Source organism: Hibiscus syriacus, unplaced genomic scaffold (genome assembly GCF_006381635.1).
Source record: "Hibiscus syriacus cultivar Baekdansim isolate YM2019G1 unplaced genomic scaffold, ASM638163v2 tig00000764_pilon, whole genome shotgun sequence".
NCBI classification, from domain to species: Eukaryota; Viridiplantae; Streptophyta; class Magnoliopsida; order Malvales; family Malvaceae; genus Hibiscus; species Hibiscus syriacus.
Genome location: NW_024061820.1, coordinates 1372526 through 1389119, shown reverse-complemented (window position 1 = coordinate 1389119; position 16594 = coordinate 1372526). Strand labels below are relative to the sequence as shown.

Sequence of the window (16594 nt, the reverse complement as noted above, 5' to 3'; positions counted from 1 at the left end):
TGGCGCCGAATGAAACTCCATACAAATCTTCAATTATCTTTTCAAAAATTATAAATTTCAGAATTAAATAAATTAATTTTAAAAGATATATGTCAATATTAAATTATTTTATTATTTTTTAAAGTGTATTTATATATATATATATATGGTCTTAAAAATTTTAATATTGTAATTGTTATTTTATTTATTCGTTATGATTGAAATTTCAAATTATCTCGTAAGTCTTGCAGAGACAACAAGATGATAGATAAAATGACTAATATAGTATGGTCTAGCTGTTCGAAGCTGGGATTTTCATTAGACCACCGGCACCCAACTCTTTGGAAACATGATACAGTATAACATTGAACGTTGGTTGATTAGTTTACTATATATTTCCTTTTATCTTTACGTATTGAAAAATTCACATATACCTTATAAATAATGTTTGCCGACGATATGGCGTTTTCAAGATGTCGAATTTCGTATCAGGAATTCCTCATCTAATATTTACTGTTGATGTGGTGCTTTTTACTGAAGCAAGTAAAGAACAAGGCTGGATTATTCATTCTGTGCTTTCACGGTTTTGTGCGATATCATGTCAAAAGGTAAATACCTCTAAATCTATGGTATTCTTTTCAAAGAATGTGGAGTTGTGTTTGTGTGATCAGATCAATTTTAATTTGGGATCTACGGTGGTGTCCGATCTTGGGAAGTATTTTGGTGTACCACCATTGCATGAGTGTGTTACTGCAACATCTTATCAGTATATGGTACAGATAGTCTATGACAGGTTAAACAGATGGAAAATGTGGAAACTCACCTTTGTTGGACGAGTTACTCTTGCAAAGTCCGTATTAACCAATGATCTATACGATGTGATTGACGATTATACCACGAAAAAGCTAGAGGTTTGGGCTCTCGACATCTGACAAAGTAGAATGATGCATTTTTAATGAAGTTAGCCTTTAATGTTTTGGCTAACATGCATAAATTCTGTCTGCGGGCTAAATACAAATGTGAGGAAGGCTTACCAGCAGTAAGGCGCGACTCTATTTGTTCCAAACTGTGGAAAGGTATGGTATGCATTTGGTCGAACGTTTAACAAAATATCACGTGGTGCATTGAAAACGGTAGAATGGTGGATTTATGGTTTGATAGTTGGCTTGACAACATTGTTATCGGAGAGTAACAATCCGAGACAATAATAGAACATGAGAAAAGTAAAAAGAAAAAATATTCTTTATAAATAAAATAGAATCAAAAGGAAATAAAATACTCTTTATATTTGATCTTGTAATCGGAATCAATTGAGTCATGTCACTGCACAATTTTTTTAAGACATATTTTCAGCTACTCATTGTTGTTCGAGATCTTTTGGTCGTCTGTCTTCCAGAATACAATAGCTTGATGATCAGCTACAGTAGCATAAAAGTAGAACTCACGAACTTTCCTTACCTTCGACTAGCACTGGAAAAACTAAGGGATAATAGGAATATTTGTTAGGGAGAGAAAATATTTTTCAAGAGAATAATACTTATTGAATTATGAGATATGAAAAAAATGAGAAAAAGAATAATTCTTGAATTTAGATTTTTTTCTGCCTTCGACTATTTTAATATTTAAATTTAAACAAATTATAACATCTTTTTATAATATTAAACAAAACTATTTTAATATTTAAATTTAATCAAATTATAACATCTTTTTATAATATTAAACATGAGAGTTTTACTCCAATCAAAACTCTTTTAATATCTAAATTTAAACAAATTATAATATTTAAATATTAAACATGAGAACTTTACTTCAACCAAAACTTTTTTAATATCTAAATTTTTTAAATAGATAATAATATTGTTTAAATTTAAATATTAAACATATATTTCCTCCTGAATTCATCAATGTGATTCACGCTTTTTTTCCAACAAACGTTGGACCTTTAATTGATCATGTTAGCTCGGTCGGGACGATAGGGCTAGAGCGGACTACGGTAGCTGATATGTCGGACAAACATGGGAATTGACGTTAGCAGTGTTTTGAGCACCTTCTTCTCACAAATATTCTACTGCGAATTGCAGCCAAAAAAGATCCTCAAGAACAGTTTGGTTCCGATTTAGTTGGCTGGTTGGCAAGCAATGTTTCACAGTCAAGTCTGCCTATAACATACGCGTGCATCAGTGTGGAGGCGATGGGGACGCTGTGTGGAGTACGATTGCAAAATTTCGTGGTCCGCAAAAGGTGAAAATGTTTTTATGGCTTGTGTGTGGAGAACGTTGATGACTAATGCGGAGCGAAAAAGGAGACACTTGAGTTTGGATAGTAGTTGCCTTCTCTGTGCGGAGTCGGTGGAAGACATCAATCACACTTTACGACTTTCCCCGTCAGTTCGTTCGATACGGCGGGAGATGATGAAGCGAGGCTGTTTGAATGAGTAACTTCAGATGAACTTTAAAGACTGGTTAGCAATGAACCTTTATAGCCCTAGAAAATTTATCGAACAAAAAGCTGATTGGGATACTATATTTGGGGCTTTGGTGTGGAGTATTTGGTTGAACCGAAATGCAATTGCGTTTGATAATTCTTTGGAAGATGACCCAACGGTTGTAGAACGAAGCATGCATTGGTTGGAAATTACAACGAGAGCAATGGCTAAGGGGGCTACTCGGGCTGTTGTTAGGGAGCGTGTTCTACCAAATAACAGTAGATGGCAACCTCCTCCTTCGGGGTGGTTCAAAAGGTTAACTTGGATGGAGCACGACGAAGTGATACAGGAATTGCTGCATGAGGATGAGTAATTAGAAACCATGAAGGTCAATGGCAGCAGGGGTTCTCTAAGTTTATTGGCATATGCTCGGTGTTAGAGGCTGAGATTTGAGGAGTCTATTTTGGATTATTGTGCGCTTGGGATTGGGGGTGTCCATTATCATTGTGATGTACATTATCATTGCTTGCATAGGAGGTTTGCTTAATCATTGTATGTTCACAGTTGACAGTTGGGCTTTAACGTCTAATTTCATTCCGAAAAAAATACTGGAACCAAATTGTCATATGTCGATTCTTTTACGAATTGAATAAAATGTATGGATAAATCAACAATTAAGGGATCTCAAGCATAAAAACTCATCCATACACACAAAAATACCATACCAAAAACTTGAAAAAGGGTAAAGTAGAGGAATATTCATGTCATTAATCCTTTTATATTTTTCAAGGGTAAACTACATATTTAGTACGTAAACTATTAGTTTTGATCCGTTATGGTGCCTAAACTTTTAATTTTTTTAAAAATCATGACTAACATTTAGTTTTTGTTTCATCTTACTTCCCCACCGTTAAAAACTTCACGGACGGGCTGACGGGACATAGCTCTGGTGGACGGACGACCAAGTCGAATGGTGGACCACGAGAGAATGATGTGTCGACCAACATAGTTCAGTTTCAAGCCTATCGGATGGCTGACAACGGAGATAGGAGAATGAAGATTTCAAAGAGTCCATCATCGATTTAGGGAGATTAAGGCATTTTCATGTGAAAAAGAGGTCATAATCACATTCAGGGGTCGAAAAGGTGTGAGTTGGAAGGTTTGGGCTTCACCGATCGATGAATGAAATGGTCAACGACTGTAGAAGCAATGGTCGGTGAGCTTGTCCGTTAAGTTTTTAATGGTACGATACTAAAATGAAACAAAAACTAAATGTTAGGCATGATTTTGGTAAGAAAAATTGAACATCTAGATACTACGGACCAAAACTGATAGTTAAGATACTAAAGATGTAATTTACCTTATTTTCAAACCTGTCCGACAAGGCGACAACAAGTTTCATTTGCTCTCTTTAGCGCAATGTATTGCTTCACAAAAGCAACACGTAAGCTTCATTTCTACTAGTACTATTTTTTTACTCACCAGAGCATGTTAGCGTCAACCCTTTCGTTTTCTCCTTGTCAAAAAAATTTCAAACGGCAAAACATGACAACCTTTATCCCTCCCCCCTGTCCCATCCCAAACTTTAAAAAAAGCCCTCAAACTTTCTCAAATTTAAAATCTGACCCCTTAGAAACTTTTTGTAATTTTACATTTTTGAAACTTTCTCGTTTGTCAAAAGAACAGATTTTCCGAGAGAAGAAAGGGTGAGATGACAATGGACAGAGAGAAGGAGAGAGATATAGAGCTCGAAAGCGCAATGTACACGAATTGCTTGCTTTTAGGTTTGGATCCGTCGATAATCGGTCTCGGATCATCCAATGGGACCCCTCGGGTCGGACGTTTCCGGCACTCCAACCCTAAACTGGGCGAACAGCTTCTTTACTTCATCCTCTCTTCTCTTCGTGGCCCCACTCAATCCGCCAGGGTAATTTTCATTGCTTCCGGTTCTGTTTACTTTTGATATGGTCTGTATTTGTTTTTAGTGTAGTTTTGGTTTTGGATCTTTTCAGGATTTCGATAGGGTTTGGCCGATTTTCGACTCAGCGCAATCTCGTGATTTTCGGAAGGTTGATTTTGTTTATTTACATCTTTTCGTTTTCATCTTATTATTTGTTTGAATTATTATTTATTTATTGGTAATTTAGGTTGTGCAAGGGATAATCAGTGAGCTGGAAGCACAAGGAGCTCTACCAAGGAGTAATTCGAGGGTTTCTTCGCTAGCTACTTGCTGTGGACCAAGGTTAGCTGGATAATTTCTGTTTGGCTGCCGAGAAAATTCTAGAAAGTTAAGCACAATGGAAAAAGTGTATTAATTAGCTTGACTCTTTAACTTAGTTCTATCTGCACTAGGCTCATTACAGTAAATATTTTACAATAGCACTGAATTTTACTGTAACTTAAAGTTGTCTGAATTTTTCTGGTGTACAACTAGGATTTCTTGGTAGCTGAATTTCGATAATTCGTGGTGATATTAGAATTTCCTGTGTGTTTGGTTTTAGATTTGTTGAACTTTTGTGGCAACTTTCATTGCATGCGTTGAGAGAGGTTCATAGACGGACTTTTGCATCAGATGTTGCTTCTAACCCGTTGCCTGCACCATTGACTGATGTTGCTTTTTCTCACGCTGCTACACTACTTCCTGTAACAAAGGTAATGCTGCTACACTATTCATATGAAGCACAATTGTAGGGGTTTTTTCCTCATATTATAGTTCATTTGATTGAGAGTTTCAAAATTGCTTTTCTGGACTTCCATAGCAGTAAAGTAACATACTTATAAACAGGCTCGAATTGCACTTGAAAGGAGGAGATTTCTGAAAAATGCAGAAACAGCTGTGCAGAGACAGGCTATGTTGTCAAACTTGTCTCATGAAATGACTGCAGAGTTCCGTGGTCTTTGTGCTGAGGAGGTAAGTAGATAATCTTTCATTTGAACTCTTTCTGACCTTATATGTCAAATTATCAATGTAATTGGTGTGATTTAGGAAAAAATGGCAGTAAATCAATAGAATTAAGACTGAAAATGTGTAAGATAGAAGTGGAACTCTTGAAAACATAGGGTTATAATTAAGCTGTAAAATAGGTTTACAGCCACAACTTTATTATTTTCCCTTGAATTCATAGACTTCAGAAACTGGAGATTTTTATAACCTAGGTTTTCAAGAGTTTCAACTTCTGTCCTACACAATTTTTAGTCTTAATACATTTTTCTTTTTGGTTAAGGGATGACTTTGACTTAATACATTTAACTAATATCTTGGAAAACTTATATCACTCATTTTGAACTCTTTTGAGCATTTATTTCAAATTATCAATAAAATCCTCTTTCCTTTTTACCTTGTTGTTAAAGGATTATTTTGACTTGATATATTCTAACTAATGCCTTGTAAAACCTGGATCTTAGGCATATTTGCATCAAGAGCTGGAAAAACTGCATGACTTGAGAAACAAGGTAAAGCTGGAAGGAGAGCTATGGGATGATCTCGTCTCCACTTCAAGTCAGAATTCTCATTTGGTTTCGAAGGCCACTTGCTTGTGGGACTCTATATTGTCTCGTAAAAGTAAGTGCAAATGAATCAGTTGTGTACACTTTTCTCTTTATTATATTTTTTGGTTTTCATAACCTAAACAAACTATATGTCCAGGTCAGCATGAAATTCTTGCTTCAGGCCCTATTGAGGATTTGATTGCTCATCGGGAGCATAGGTAATTTGCCACCATATGTCATGATGGTCCTTTTAGATGGTGCATATGACACTTCATTTTTCGTAATTTTATTTTCCAGGTACCGCATCTCGGGATCATCTTTGCTTGCAGCTATGGATCAGAGTTCTCAAGTTCCTCATATGGACACCTTATCTGTCCAGTCTGGTGATTTGGATAACAATGAACAGAATGATGGATGCCACACACAAGTCAATGAAGAGACACTTTCTCGAGTAGATGATAGAAGTGGAAGAGCCCACCAGACCGTTGATGTAGCCGAAATTATCAGACGGTGGACACATGCATTACAGCGTATTCATAAACAGTCACTTCAGCTGGTATGCTGTTTTATTTATTTGTTTTCCTTTTTCTGTTAAGTGAGATGTCTTAGCTTGTACTAATACTTGTCCATCGGTGATTTAGTCAACTTCTGAATAGCATAATGTGTATATATTACTAATTATGAATATGATGTTTGTTTAATTTGTGGTATTGTAAATTTTATTGACCTTGTACTTATTTTTCTCCATTAAGTTTGAAGTTGTGGCATTGGAATAATCGTTGCATACTTGCATTCTATTTCTGCAGGCAAAATCTTTATTAGTTATAAGAATATCCTTCATGTAATATTTTCCATCGTTTGGAGATTTAACAAGATATATTTATGTTATGTAAGAAAGAACAATTTTCTGTTTTCAGTTTCTAAATTATTTAAAAGCAATTTTGGATTTTAAAATTATACCTCATTGTTCCATTCAATTATGGATTACATGTTGCGAATCATCAGTGTTGAAGTAAGGTGCTAGTATGCACTAATAATATAGTATTGTTATTGCTTTGCAGGCAAAAGCTAATGATGGGGAGGGTCCTGATATTTTACGAAGTGCACATGATGGTAGGATAGGTGGCCATGCTGAGTCATTAGCTGCAACTCTTACTGAGCATCAGCAACACCTGGCTAGCTTTCAGGTACTAAATAGCTATTGTACATTAAGTAGCTATTTACTAACTCTAGGTACTGAAAATATAGCATAGTTTTGAGCAATTTCATTTTTTCCCTAATTTGATTCACATCTGGGGCAAGTGTGTACATGTCTTGTGTATCTTATCCTCATTGAGTAGTTTTTTTACCTAATTAATTGTTGGGCTGAAAGTTTTAGAAACATAAATAGTACTTGGCAAGTAAGTAGGTTTTTTAAAGTCTTCAAAAGCCCTAAATATTGCTAGATGTGATTTTCTTAAGTTACTGTTTGCTTTGTATTTGGTAGACACAGAGATGAAAACACACCTTGACAGCCCAGAAATAAAAATTCTCTTGGGGATATGAAAGTTTGTGGAACCCTTGATGATCTAGAACCCTGAGAATCTGGAAACTTATAGAAGTTTGTAGTTAAAATTATTTGAAGACTGAGAGATGAATGAATGGGGATACGAGTTCTGTTGTCTTCTTTACTTTGCTTCATACATGCATGTTTTTTACAAGTACATTTACATGTGTACCTCCTAAACTGTAAATTGCTGTTATGTTTTTTATGTCTCTAAAAGATTTTCCGACACTTTCTTGTTGTAACAAGATACTACTATTAATTTGTAATACATTTCAATTGCAGGTGCTTATTAACCAACTAGAAGAAGTTGCTCCATCAATCCAGAAGTCAATATCAGAGTGCATGGAGAAAGTAAATAGCATTTCCTCCAACTTACCTGCAATGGCCAAACATCGTGGTCAAACCACTTCACCTATTCAAGCTCAGACCAGTAGAAGGACCTTGGTAAATGTTCACTCCTTGTTCTTGTGATGCAAATATTGAATAATATTTTGAAACTTATGAATATTTGTGTAGGTAGAACATATGACTCATTTTTAAAGATGTTTTTTCTGGTTCATTCAGGAAATTAGTTCTGCTGATGTTGGTGACATAACTTCAAAAATGTCTGCTGTTCAGCTTGAGAAGGATTCAGCCAGCCCTCCTGCTTTAAAGCTTCCACATTTATTTAGTTTAACTCCAAATTCATCTGGAAAGGGTGGAAGCATTCAAAAGCGACACACCTTAGCCCCTCAGACCAACCAGATTGACACTTTGTCTGAAAAGAGCTCTATGGAACAGCCTCTATCAAACGATCGCCTGGATAACTCGCCGCAAGGTTTGTTGCTTTTCATGCTCCACGTGTCTCTCTACATGCTACTGGTTTAACGCCTTCTATCAGTTGAAAGAGAGTAATTTAACTCCTTTACCTGAAGAATTTGGTTCTTGATTTCTTGTTGCAGATAGTGATACTTCTTATGTTGAGAACATAAAGAGATCTGTTAGGCAAGCCGCATTGTCACTGCCATCCTGCAATTCAGAGTTGTCACGTGTCAGGCAATCTGATGAAAGTTATGAGCATTCCTTTGTACCTATTTCATCAACTAATAATTCTCATGTGGGACCAGAAACTAAATTGGGCTCGATAAGAACTAAGAGATTATTTTCAACTCAAACAGAAAATTCCTTGCTCGACAGCCATATGAATGATGGTCGTATTGGGAATAATTATGATCAAGTAAATGGATTTCACTCACCCACTGCTTCTAGTTGTGCAGCTTCTGATTGGCAAAGATTGCTTTTTAATTTGGAAGATACACAGAATCAGATCTTCTCTCCTCCTCTGCTGATGGACACATCCCTGTTAGCCGATTCTTATGAGGACTTGCTCGGTATGTTTGTTTGTTTGCAAACTATTTCTATTAAAAGGCAACCATTTAGGGGCTGTAGTAATAGGATGATTTGTGTTAATGTTTTAATTTGTTTATCCACTATACTGATTATCACATTTACCAAATCAATGTAATATCTAGTGCTGCAAATGCAAATTTTATCATGGTTTTGGCTTATGAACAGAGTTCTATTTGTTCTCGTTTTCTACCTTGTGGTATTGTTATTGATCTGGGGTTGTTTGTTCAGCGCCACTTTCAGAAACAGAAACAGCCTTGATGGAACATTGAGGTGGAGCCTAGACGATTCCGTTTGGATGATTTTGCTTTTGATTGTTGCTTGGGTCGTGCAGCACTCTCCCATTGATAGACTGCTTGACACGATACTTGTATGTACATTACGGGACAGATCGACATGAGAGCAGCTAACTCCACTGAGATCTTGAAGACTGCGTGGTATTACTTTGTAAGGTAACACGAGCTCGAAAAAAGAAGTTTTTGTTTTACCTAAAGTGAAATCATTATGTTAATATCTTTAATTTGATCATTATTATTACTACTACTCATACTGAGTGTATCTAAATATGTTCATATATTCTTCAGTACTGACGAATACTGTGGTAAGATCCCCCTTTGAAGTTTCTTGATTACTGTTATTTCGATACAATTTGAGGATAAATCGAGAGACAATCGAAAGTATTCTTTAACCTCGTAGTGTTTGTAATGCACAATATTTTTCTCAAAGTAGTTTGATTTACGGTGAAGGTTGTAGAGGTGACGTCCATTGCTTGTGAAGGAGGTTTATTGATTTGTTCTGAGAATGGGGAAACAGATTGTGGAGGAGTGTGTTGTACGTAGTCGTTTAGCTTAGCTTAGAATTGATCTCTTTAGGGTGGTTGTGGTTTAAGATGGGATAATATTTTGACCATTTTCTTTTCTTATGTTTTTGTTTTCTTTCATTGGGTGCTGAAAGATGTAGACAGACTTCATTAATGACTTTATGTTGCTTTTTTTTTTCCTATTAAAATACAGGAAAGGTCATTGCATCATGTTCAAATGATCGTCTTGGTCATTAAATTTTTAAGAGTTATAAAATAGTTATTAAATTTATCAAAGTGTTACGAAATAGTCACATAACGTTATGATAAAATCAATGACCTATAGTGTATTTTATCCTTTTTATTATTGTAATATTTTTGGGGATTTCACCTTTCCTTGTTTCTCAAGGAGTCTACCGTTTTGGCCTAGACGTTTGGTGTCCAAGTGATGGACGTCGGCTTTTTAATTGTGATTAATGAAGATGGTGTTTAATTTAGTTTGGTGGTTATAGTTTAGATTTCATTTTAAACAAAAACAATAACTTTTTCTTATTAATTAATAATCCGGATTAAGTATTAAACTAAACATACACTTGAGCCTGTCGAGTACAAGCCTTATCTTTTACAACTTTGAAACCAAAGGAGGATCTTATCTTGGACGTTGAAAGAGTCCATTTTTAGTGTTAAATTCATTGTCACTTCACCTAGAATATATTTAATGACGGCATCACTTGGCGATAGAAAACGATTTCTTCATTGGCTTCTTTTATAATAATACCAATAGTAATAAATCATCTATTGAAAATTGAGTTTTAAGTGTTAGGTTATTTGCTCCAACTCAAGTTGCGCCTAATATTGGAGTAGTTAGCATAAAAGGATTGGGTGTTTGAATAGAAAATTAAGAGATAATTGTGTAAGGTGTTGTCAAACTATGATTTTTATTTAAAGGCTTAATTATAAAATAAGTACACAAACTATATTACTTTTCACAGATAGTTGTCCAAACTATTTTTTGAGTCATTCAGGTGTCTAACGTTACAAATGTTATTATTTTAGGTGCTTGAGACATAACGATCGTTAAAAAAAATCTCATTTAAGTGACACGTGTTATGCTTAGGCAATTTTTATATATATTTTAAATATTATATTTATAAAAAAAACTCTATTTTTTACATATTCATTTTCATATTTTTCCATAACTTTTTATATTTATCTGTACGTGAATATAAGGTACGTGAGTTTAAGGTGCACACTAGTCACAACACGATGCCAAATCATAACTGAAACTGCGATATGATGCACTTCAGTGCAATCATAACCTGAGCACCAACAGTGCTGAACATTGATACACGAATGTACTAAAGTTGAACTGATAACTGAAAAGTACTCACTAAATGGCATGCCAAATGTCCCTATGACTCTCAATGCAACATACAATGAGCTTATATGTATTATCATAAAATCATTTATTAATCTACTTCTGATAACTGTATATCCCTAATTATCTCAAATCCTTAACATTGACTTTAACCCTAACCTTTCTTACCAGCCAAGGCCTCTGTCGTCGACACCGTCCTTATTGTCTTCATTGTCAGTTGTCCTTACCCATACCGTCGTGGTTGTCACTAGAGTCATCAAGATGCTTTAATTTCGTGATTTTGATTTAGAGTTTTTCAGGTTTAAATCATCGATTAGGGTGGCTTCGGGTGACTGTGCCATCAGGTGGTTGTGTCATCGGTGATAGTTCAGTCGACTGAAGGTTCGTTGACGATATTAGTGGCGAACGTGGTTGGTTGGCGTGGTTATAGATATTAGAATAAATGTTTTCAAAGTTTGGGATTTTTTTTAAAGATTTTCAAAAAGTTTTATTATTTAAATAAAATTATATTTTTAAGTTTTTTTTATTTTAAATAAAAAAATTAAAATTACCAAAGATTAACATGTGTCATTTAATGACAAAATTTAACGATTGTTACGTCCCAAACATCTAAAATGATAACGTTTATAACGTTAAACATTTGAATTATTCAAAAAATAGTTTAGGTACCTATTTGTGAAAGTGGTATAGTTTGGACACTTATTTTATAATTAAGCCTTATTTAAATTGGTATTTAAATTTTCAAATATTCTATATTAATTTTTAAACACTATCCTATTTAAAATTAGTTTTTAAGGCGTTTTACATCGGTCTTCAAACTATCAATGTTATTTTTTTTTATCATTTTATTAATGTGTCGTTAGCTCTATTGTTTAAAAATAATTTATTTTCAAAATTATTGAAAATTGAACTAAGTTTAAAAAATTATTATGACGTTAAATAGCATATTAAATTAATTTAGAATATCACAAGTTCAATTTTCATTATCTCTAAAAAGTAATTATTTAATGATATATTAACAAAAAATCAAAATAAAACAATATCGATGGTATGAGATTCAATATATAGTATTTTAAAATTTAGCAAAAATGTATTAGAAGTTCACGTGTTTTTTAAAATAATGTCGTCTTCATAATATTTTTTTCTTTCGATGTGATCTTCAAGCTCAAAAAATAAACTTAATATGACCCTTTGACCAACGTTTTTAATTGTTGATTGTTACAACAATGGCGTGCCAGTTCATGATGCTGATGTGTCCATAGTGCTGACGTCACAGTAATGATGTGCTAGTTCATAGTGTTGATGTGTTTACGATACTGATGTGACAGTCCATATGTCATGTTTGAGTTACTAATTTAGCTAATATGTCATATCTGTCATATTAATCTGTCATGTCAACACCATGAACTACCACATCAGCATTGTAACGGTAAACGGCGAAAAAATATTAGTCAATGACCACATTGAGTTTATTTTCTAAGTTAGATAGTTAAATTGAAAGAAAAATAATACGAGGGTATTAATTTTTTGTAAAAATACAAGGAGTTCTTATGCTTTTTTTCCCCTAAAATTTATAAACCCAATTTCAAATATGATCATTGTTGTGAAGTATGATCATTGTTTAAATTGATATAGAATATTTTAAATATTTTTTCCAGCTAAGAAATGTAAATTTTTATTACACGCGCCAAAACACGCACGTAGAATGGTTTTCCTGACCACAACTGAAAACCGTGCAAAACCGAAGATGATGATGTGGTAATCTATGAAGCTTAGAGGGATGACAAGCAATAGGCTGTGAAATGGATCTGTCCCAAGTCTTCAAAACCACCACTTGCTCTTAATCGTTGCGTGAGAGACACGACCTCAAGAAAACACTTTCCATTTCTCGTTCTTAGCCCTCCCAAAGCAAATAAATGACGGGGTTTCCTTGCAAAAGGTAAAAGGGTGATTTAGTCAATTGAGTTCCATCTTCATGGGCAAATCAAAAAGCAAAAAATTTTCAGGCATGTTTAGAAAATTTGATCTTTTTGAAAAAGAAGAAGAAATGGGATTAATTAGAACATTTGCTTTCCTTAAAAGACACGCACAAAATCACCCAAAGGTTGATCGGTGACGTTTCTTCCTAAATTCCATTACTTTTTTACCCTCTAAAAAGAAGAGTGCCGGTGAGTGTATGATATTTACCTTCATTCCATCATCATCGACCAGAGCTGTCTTTATTTCTTATGTTATTTTTGATGATTTTGTAGGTTGATTTTGGTGGAAAATGCTAATTGGGTTTTTAAAGATCAAACCCAGATCTTCATCTTTTGATGATCTGGCTCAATGTTTTTCTTTTCTTTAATCTTTGAAAAGCTGAGGAAAACTAGTTTCAAGGCGACAACAGGTGAATATTCCTTGTTCCTTTCATTTTGAAGTGTATAAAAGAAGATGGTTTTTGAGATTTTTTGCTGATTGGGGCATTTTGTCATATAGTTCGTTGATGTGCTTTAGCTTTGACTGGTTTTCTATGTTTTAGATATGTTGCTGTTCAAAGAAACAAGGAATTTCTCTGTTGGCATTGAGTAAAATGGTTCATCTTAGTGAGGATGGAGTTGCACATTTATTGGTGGATTGATTCATCAATGGCATTCGGATTATTAGTGTACTTGTTTAGTATTTGATGGTGCATTTGCTTTGAAGGGTTTCGTTTTCGTATCGAGTTGTTACGTTTGTGAGAGGAGATTATTGTTCAAAGTCAGGATGATCAAACAAATACTTAATAGGCTACCTCAGAAACCATCTAAGTCGAGTGACAATCGTGATGGGGGAACCTTTACCTCCTCATCGAATTCTTCTACCAGTTCGAGTAATCGGTATGCAAACCCAAGTTCAGGGCTGAATCAAGGGAATAAGATTTCTCAAGTGGTGAATGCAAAGTTGAATGGGAATACTTTCGCTGCTTTCTTCGAGGCATTGCCTGGCTTTAGAGATGTTCCGAGTTCTGAGAAGCAGAAATTGTTTATCAGGAAACTGAACGTGTTGCGTCGTGTTTGACTTCACTGACCCGACGAAAAACATCAAAGAGAAGGATATCAAGCGGCAAACTTTGTTGGAGCTTGTGGATTATATTTCATCCGCTAATGGAAAGTTTTCAGAGATTGTTGTGCTAGAAATTGTAATGATGGTGCCTGCAAATTTGTTTAGAACACTTACTTCTCCACCGCGCGAGAACAAGGTTTTAGAAGCATTTGATTTGGAAGAGGAGGAGCCCTCAATGGATTCTGCATGGCCTCATTTGCAAGTTGTTTACGAATTTCTTTTGAGGTTTGTGGCATCACCTGAGACGGATGCAAAACTCGCCAAGCGATATATCGATCACTCTTTTGTTCTAAGGTTGTTAGACCTTTTTGATTCAGAGGACCCCAGAGAAAGGGAGTACCTGAAGACCGTGTTGCATCGCATCTATGGGAAATTTATGGTCCATCGTCCATTCCTCAGGAAAGCAATCAACAATGTGTTTTTCTGGTTTATCTTTGAAACCAAAAAACACAATGGAATCGCAGAGCTATTAGAAATACTTGGTAGTATAATTAACGGGTTTGCTTTGCCACTGAAAGAAGAGCATAAGCTCTTTCTTGTCCGTGCATTGATACCACTTCACAAACCAAAGTGCATACCCATGTACCATCAGCAGTTGTCTTATTGCATTACTCAATTCGTGGAGAAAGACTGCAAGCTTGCTGATACCGTTGTTCAGGGCTTGCTAAAGTATTGGCCGATAATAAATAGCTCGAAAGAAGTCATGTTCTTGGGTGAACTGGAGGAAGTTTTAGAAGCCACACAACATGCCGAGTTCCAATGCTGCATGGTTCCCTTATTCCGCCAGATAGGCCGTTGCTTGAGTAGCTCGCATTTTCAGGTACGAATTTCATCCAGTCCATTACTTGCAACGTTTCACTCTTTTCTATCTCAATGTAATCCCCTTGGCAAAGCAAGAGTAGTCAAATTTATTATATAGTTTTAACTTGCAGTTGCTTAAAGGATGTTTCATGGTTTGTGATAAAATGTATGTTCGTTATTTGAATAGCTCGAAATTTTTATGACCTATGCCCTTTCTAATTTAGTTGGTTTGCAATGCGCTGACAAGAGGATGGTTCCGGTCTTCAGTTTGTTTTATAGCACTCGGGGTATCCCCGCAGTATCTGGTTTTTAAAGTCATCCTTGTATAGTTATTTCAGTAGTGGTTATCTATTTTACTTGAATTCGGGTCTAATTGGAGGGACACTGGAGGATCATAAACCCCATGCATATTTCCGAGTATGTGTCGAACATGGACACCAGACACGAGAAATTGAAGAAAAATGAAGAGTCATAGTAACATAAGGAGTAACGGTGTGAAACTGCACTGAGTCGGTTTTGCTACTAGTGAATACACATTTAAATTTGTGTTCGGAACTAACATTTTGAAAGTTTGAAGATGATGTGCTAATTTCTTGCAGTCTTTCTATTTCATCTTTAGAAACTTGAACTTTGTTTGCAGGTGGCAGAGAGGGCTTTGTTCTTATGGAACAATGATCATATTGTGAACCTAATAAAACAGAACCGGAACGTTTTACTTCCCATTATCTTCCCTTCGTTGGAAAAGAATGCTAGAAACAATTGGAATCAGGCAGTGCAGAGCTTGACACTAAACGTCCGCAAGATTTTCTCCGACACCGACCCCAAGCTCTTTGAGGAGTGCTTGCGTAAGTTTGAAGAAGACGAAGCACGAGAAAACGAGGTTAAATCGAAACGAAAAGCCACATGGAAACGATTAGAAGAGGTTGCTGCTATGAATGCTGCAAGTAACGAAACCGTGCTTGTCTTCCATAACGCGATTGCTCGCAAGCCATCTTGCTAGGACAGAAAAAAGGTCGCCATTCCAGCGGCTGAGATCGGTATGCAAACCGTGGGTCGGGGATTGGGGACAATGAGTCCGAGTTTTCCATCATACCAAGTGTTCCACCACCTGAAAAATTAGGTTTGATTGGATTTTGATGGATTCATCAAGGTTGATGCTTTTTATGTTGGGGGTAAATCTAAAGCCTCATTTGCTCATATATGCATAAAATTTGTATATATAATGGATTGGGGGACAATGAAAACAAATGAGCTTGGTTTGTATAGTAACATCTTTCCCGTTCAAATTCTTTAAACTTTTTCTCCACTTATTTATATCAATTTGCTCTTATGCCTTCTTCACAATGATGACTGCTTATATGAGTAAGGATAACCAAAATACTCAAACCCGACGGTTTTTGACCCGACCTAAATCTTTTCTATAAAAAACATAATTTTTTAAAAAAGTTTGGGTTCGAATTTAGAGTGTACTTATTTAACATTGTAGTGAAATAGTACTAAATTTGAAATTGTAATATAATCCAAGAAAAAAATGTTTGTTTTTTGGGGACATGCCATTGATTCTTGAACTTGTCTTCAAGTTGTCTAGTAAAATAATTCTTATGTTTATTTGTGTAATTAATATATTCATTAAGGCTGTCAGATTTCAAAGCTTCAATCATAAATAAATTGAAAAATAAGCAGAAAAAATAAATTCTAAAATGCTGG

At 35.1% G+C, this 16594-nt stretch overlaps 1 protein-coding gene and 1 pseudogene across 1 annotated transcript; both read left to right on the top strand.

The window, feature by feature from the left end:
• Positions 1 to 4057: 4057 nt before the first annotated feature.
• LOC120216033 (AUGMIN subunit 6-like) lies at positions 4058 to 9290 on the top strand. The gene is made up of 13 exons (XM_039213553.1): positions 4058 to 4331; positions 4417 to 4473; positions 4552 to 4646; positions 4906 to 5056; positions 5190 to 5315; positions 5810 to 5966; positions 6051 to 6111; positions 6191 to 6449; positions 6955 to 7080; positions 7722 to 7883; positions 8004 to 8256; positions 8381 to 8809; positions 9057 to 9290. Exons 1-13 carry the CDS (start codon positions 4116 to 4118, stop codon positions 9095 to 9097), a joined length of 2133 nt encoding a protein of 710 aa, XP_039069484.1. The 5' UTR covers positions 4058 to 4115; the 3' UTR covers positions 9098 to 9290.
• LOC120216067 lies at positions 9033 to 16153 on the top strand (annotated as a pseudogene).
• Positions 16154 to 16594: the final 441 nt, after the last annotated feature.